Source organism: Acyrthosiphon pisum, chromosome A1 (assembly GCF_005508785.2).
Source record: "Acyrthosiphon pisum isolate AL4f chromosome A1, pea_aphid_22Mar2018_4r6ur, whole genome shotgun sequence".
Lineage (NCBI taxonomy): Eukaryota > Metazoa > Arthropoda > Insecta > Hemiptera > Aphididae > Acyrthosiphon > Acyrthosiphon pisum.
In genome coordinates this window covers 140,880,431-140,886,430 of record NC_042494.1, presented here as the reverse complement: position 1 = coordinate 140,886,430, position 6,000 = coordinate 140,880,431, and the positions used below count along the sequence as shown (strand labels likewise).

Below are 6,000 nucleotides of genomic sequence, written 5' to 3'. Positions count from 1 at the left end.
ATCCAAAACGTACTAAAATTAAATTTTAAAAATTGTAATTAAGTTTGTAAATTAAAAATATAATCCTAGAATATTGAACACTTTGAACCGTTTTAAATGGAAATAATCAATTATTAAATAATTAAAAAAAAAACACGATATCATCAAAACGATTTGTCTATTTATAAAATATGGTTTGTTTTTATAGTACCTACGTAATCAGTGTGAATTCGTACGACAATTTTTGGAATTCACTCGCAACTCGTTCAACGACAAAAATCCGTTATTAATGGGGGGGGGGGGGGCGTTCGCGCCTGAGTTGCAGATACATATTATCCTTTTCCGGCATTTATCTTTTTCGTATGGAATATTATACGTACCAGAAGGTACCTTCTTTTTAAGGAGTCCTCCTCGTATCTTCGTAGTTACCAAATAACGTATACTGCTCTGCGACGACAATACATCACCGACAGAATCGATAGGCAGTTTGCAATAATAAATGTAAGTCGTTATATGAATATGCATATAAATTATTATGTGTCATCGCAAGGTGGTTACATATTATTATAATTATTTTGTTCTCTCTTAGACACGTACGTCGTTATCTTCATGATAATAATAATAATATCTTTGTCGTCGGCGACACGATACGGTTTCTCGAATTTCCCACTGTTTTATGGAAATACATAACCGTCGTCGGGTCGCAGATCGCAAGGAAAAACTTTAGCGCGCGTTCGACTTTCGAACAAACAATAATACGACCCGAACTAACTATTATACACATATTATGCGACGCGTATATAATAATATTCTACTCGAAGCGACCGCACAATACGTAAATTACAATGTGTGTATTATACTTTACCTATATACGGACGACGCCTTACCGTTTGCGCGTCTGCTGCACACACGCCTTTCCGTTTATACTGTATAATATTATTATTATTATTATGGCAGCAGCAGCGTTTTCAATTAAATTCAGACGTTCGAGTTTTGAAACCAATGCTCTCCATCTCTCTGTCTCTGTCTCTATCCGTTTGTCTCTGTCTCTTTCTCTGTCTCGGCCTCTGTCTCTCTCCCCCTGTCGGTCTATGTCCCTCACTCACTCTCACTCTCTGAATACGAATATGTTAATTATTATACAAGTAATTATATACTGAACATCATCACGTAATTTATTTCACTTATAAAACGGGTTAGCACAATATTATTGTCTGACGAATATATATTACCGTGTAATATTATATATATATATTTATTCACACATAATAATAATACATTATAATTATATAAATATACACGTATAAATTATACCTACACTTGCATCGTCTTCCGACGATCTCCGTAATTGAGAGAAATGTGACATCGGCTTATTATTATATTATTATAAATTTACAAAAGGTTAGTGAGCGGTCAATCACTTCGACTCGGCGACATACTACGCAGTGTTTATATCACAAAAAAAAATACATTTTTTTTTTTGTCATATATTACATTAATATATTATAAATAATATAAAGGAAATTCCAAAATATAGATTTATGAAAACAATACGATAACATACTCTTGTGGCACCCAACATAAATCTTGAAAACTACCTTGGCAGCCCACGTGTGACGTAATTGTACATGTGCGCTGGTGTATAGAGGGCGAATCGAGGGGGGTGCGCTGGGGAAAAAAAACTACAATATAATTTTTCATTAATTATTAAAAAAAGCAGCTTTGTAAAAAGGTTTTAAGTGCCCTACAATACTGGATCCCCCTTGAGGTGTATGGGTACATTCGCTATCGGGAGTCTATGTTGTTCGTTTTATGGGGCATATTACAATGCCCACACGCGGTGGTAAAATTAAAATATAACATAATAATAATATATACATACCAGTAATAATAATAATAATAATAATAATAATAATAATAATAATTATAGTAATAATGACCTTAAACGTGTACGAATATTTACATCTTACGTCGTAATAACCGATTGATCACAATCCTATACATATAATATTATTATAGGTTGCCTTCCTACTACGGTCCCGCACAAGGGTATGTTTTACAGTGCACAACACGTCCGTCGACGAACATGCGGTGGCGTCTTCATTCTATGGTCTAGTTGGACTTTGGCGAATTGTAAACGCCCATGAACAGCACCGATCCGGTGACCTTGTCGAACATGAAGTAGATGAATGGATGGTTGCACCGGAACTTGAAGGGCTCGACCGGCCTGGATGACCGGGACATCAGGAACGACGTGGCCGCCGCGGCAATCGTGCCCTCTTCGTCCACTGAGATTTTTGCCTTGTGCACAGCGTCGTCGATGGTCACGTCGTTTGCGTTACCGGTCAGCGCCGACAGGTCGACTTTGCCTTTGAACACGTTTCCGATTCCCATTTGCTCCAGTAGCTGGAAAAAATGCTCAAAGGTTAAGTAATCACGATAATTATAATAATATATCGCTGGCTGGGAACAAAATTAAGTGCTCTGCGCCTTGATATAGTTCCAATTTTTCAGAGATTTTATTTTATTTTAAGTTTTTAGACGTACAATTGATCAAAGTTAATTTTCTCAAAAATACCATAACTGGAATGATTGTAATGTGAATATATTGTTTCAGCTGAAGTATTTTTTCATTCCAACATACAATCACAAAACATTAGTTAGAAATATTTTATTTTAAATGTTTCCCGTACAGGTTAGGCTGGGGAAAATCTATAAGGGGCAACAATTATTCAATAAATTTATAGTTAGGTGTGTGCAGGCACGACAGCTATATAATCCGAAAAATTAAATCAAACCATTTCAACGATAAAATACACATTTACAGGAAAAACGATAATGCGCCTCGTAAAATTATCAGATTTGGATTAATTTTTTTTTTATTTAAACGAGAAAAAAAGTATCTAAATTGTATTGAACTCCTATTTTTGAATTATCTTTTAATAACGCCATAAAATTGAATTTTAAAAATACACAACAATTTGATACATATGGACTACGCGTTTATTAAAACTTTTAAATATATAATTTTTAAATCAGAACCTAATGCTATTTACGTAAAGTCTTAATATTTGAAGAAAAAATTATAAAAATCTGATTATTTCCCGAAGCAAAAGAGTTTTTTCTGTGACCCAATTTTTTGTACCTACTAAAAATGTGTCGAAAACCCTAACACATAACAAAACGTATTTGAAATAAAAAAGATTATTAATTTTAGAAACTCTTTTCATTATTCGACTAACCATACTTAATAAGTTATTAGTTTGAAAAACGAACAAAAAATCAATTTGTCGTAATTATATATTTTATAAACTTCAATTACCGATACGAGGTTGTCCATGCTCTGTTCGACATTAAACTTGGGTAAAGACACCTCGACGGGACGCGACGTCCATTCACCTGACGACACAATGTTTTGCAAAATGTTGGTATTGAGCCTCTTACTAAGCTGACTAATTCCACGTTGTTTGTTGAAAGGTGGCAGGATCACGAACAGACTGATGTCACCGCCTTTGTACGGGAGTTCCAGGACGTGCGCACCCAACTCGTCGGAGCTCACTACATAAACCAGGTTACAGGTATTATTATTATGTTCGAAATATCGTTGTGCAATGGTAGATTTGAAAGGGGCGGTGTTTTTTACAAATATAAAAATATATACTGGTAAGTATTAAGGATAACATATTAAAATATATAGATGGGCCAATCTCCAACCCATTGGGAAATAAGATTTTTCTGATGTACCGATTCACAGTTGTTAGAATAAATTATTGAAATTATAATAGGTAAAATAATTTCAACGGCAGTATTTCAGCCGAATATTGTAGCCGACAATTTGACCGGCTAAATTATATCTTAGATGATAGTATTTGAACCGTATTTTATCTTTAGGCGAAAATATTTGTCTGCTAAATTTCTACCGGTTAAAATACAGTCAGATGAATAATATAGTTCTGCTAATATGCATGTCTAATTAAAAAAATGTTGACGGAACTGGGCATCGGCCATACAATTTTTATCCGTTTGCGAACAAATCATAAACGGTATTTGCACTTTTCAGATATATATATGTAGACACATAGGTACTAATGTTGAAATAATAACTAATACATAATATTATTTAAAATTCAGTTTGAATGGGTGGATGAGTGGGTGCTTATGTACCTTGCATAATCAAATAATATAAACATTTAAAACCTCTGTCAAGTACATTATGTTTACCTATATATGCATTTCGTGACAAAGTAAAATATCAAATATAGCTGCAGGTACGAGTCATAGGTATACCAATAATATTATGTATAATATGAAAACGTACGTCAAGTTCAAGATAATTTTTACATTTAAACGAATGGTGTAGTATATGCTTACGTAGGTTAAAAACGCCGGATTGCCACATCATCGGAACATATGCGTTTTCGGTGGGTGAAGTGTAAAATACCTCATCTTTCGTGCTCTCCGAGGAAAACCTCGAGCTCCAAAAGCCCTTGAAGTACGCGGCGTTCGCCTGTGGAAAAACACAGGAAACGTTAATACGTATTGGTACTATACATATATACGCGGGGCGTCGAAGTTGTTTTGGACTCGCGCAATCCGATATCATAAAATACAATAATGATTTATACAGTACACTCTCGTTTTGTCGAAACTCAATAGGGAAACAGAACAAATTTCGATATATTGAATATTAACGTGATGGTATTGTGTATTTTCGATAGCGTTCGAGGTTTTGGCAAATTCGAGATCTCAACTTTCGACACAACAAGAATCTACTGTGTTATGATGCGATTATTTGCTCACCAGCACAAGTCTCGTCTCGTACGTGATTTTTCCCTCGGGCAACAGGTCCTTGATTTGCTGGTTGGTCTGGTTGGTCACCCAGTTGTTGATGTACATGCGAGCCAGTTCGGGATCGACGACGAAATCCATTTTGTGCACCTCGTCCTTGAACACGTCGGCAATGCACTTTTGAATCGGAAGTCTCTGAGAAACGAACAGGCGGTCCACCGAGCTGAACTCGTAATCTCCGCTTGTGTTCAACGCCCTCATCGAGTGGAACAGTTTCTCCATGCGGTACGCTTGCATCACGCTCAGTTTGCTCTGTACCAATGATGAATTAGGTCAGTCGACGATAAAATCAGTCAGTTACAGTTTTCCGCAGTTTAAGTGTATTATATATTATTATATTTTACGCCATTTAACGAGGTTTCGTAAACGATTTTAAAGAGTTAGTAGAATTTCCGCTACTTGGCGGGGTGTGTCTTCAGAACAAACTCTATGTATCTCGTGAAAATTCCAAGTCATTGCAAAATACTAAAAACTTACTAAAAGTTCGACACCGAGACAAAATTAATTTGATTTAAAAGTTGAAAACTAGTAAGAGGAAAACGGAAAATCAAAGAAGCATAATATTTCAATGAATAGTATACGAGTTACCGTATACCGTTACTCTACATTTCAAGGGTTAGTTTTGACTTTTGAGTTTATTTACGCACTTAATTACAAATGATATTATCCTATATATCTAGACCTGCTGTATATACTTATATAGTAAATAATGTGATTTCAGCGGCTGCAATATATAATATATTTGTTATAGAGTTACGAAAAAAAAACGTTGAAACTTCTACTGTATTAATAATTATTCATCTGGAATTATAATATTATAGTATAAATTTAAATTTTTTTTTTTAACTTTTTAGTATAGGTCATATACATATTCTAAAAACGTACAAAATATTTTCATATATTATGCATGAATATTTTTTTAAGAAGAAAAAAATGATTCACCTATTATCTAATATTCTAATGATTAATTATCTATTATCTATTATTAATTATTTATCTAATGATTCACCTATTATCTAAAGAAAAAAATTTTTAATGCTGAAAAAAGCTTATTATACCCGTTTATTGTGATGATTTACCTATGTCTTATGTTCTTAAGCGTTTCTTTCTAAATTATAACATAATTTTTTTTACGTTGAATTGTCACTAGGTACCTATATAATATATAATTAA

At 34.0% G+C, this 6,000-nt stretch overlaps 1 protein-coding gene across 1 annotated transcript in view; it reads right to left on the bottom strand.

The window, feature by feature from the left end:
- Positions 1 to 1,205: 1,205 nt before the first annotated feature.
- Spn5 (serine protease inhibitor 5) overlaps positions 1,206 to 6,000 on the bottom strand; it is a 28,381-nt gene continuing 23,586 nt past the window's right edge. Inside the window, exons 3-6 of the mRNA NM_001159843.2 lie at positions 4,780 to 5,079; positions 4,351 to 4,486; positions 3,302 to 3,537; positions 1,206 to 2,385 (exon numbers count right to left, since the gene is read on the bottom strand). Of these exons, the coding sequence (NP_001153315.1) occupies positions 2,092 to 2,385; positions 3,302 to 3,537; positions 4,351 to 4,486; positions 4,780 to 5,079 (966 nt within the window). The 3' untranslated portion in view covers positions 1,206 to 2,091. The remainder of the gene's footprint in view (positions 2,386 to 3,301; positions 3,538 to 4,350; positions 4,487 to 4,779; positions 5,080 to 6,000) is intronic.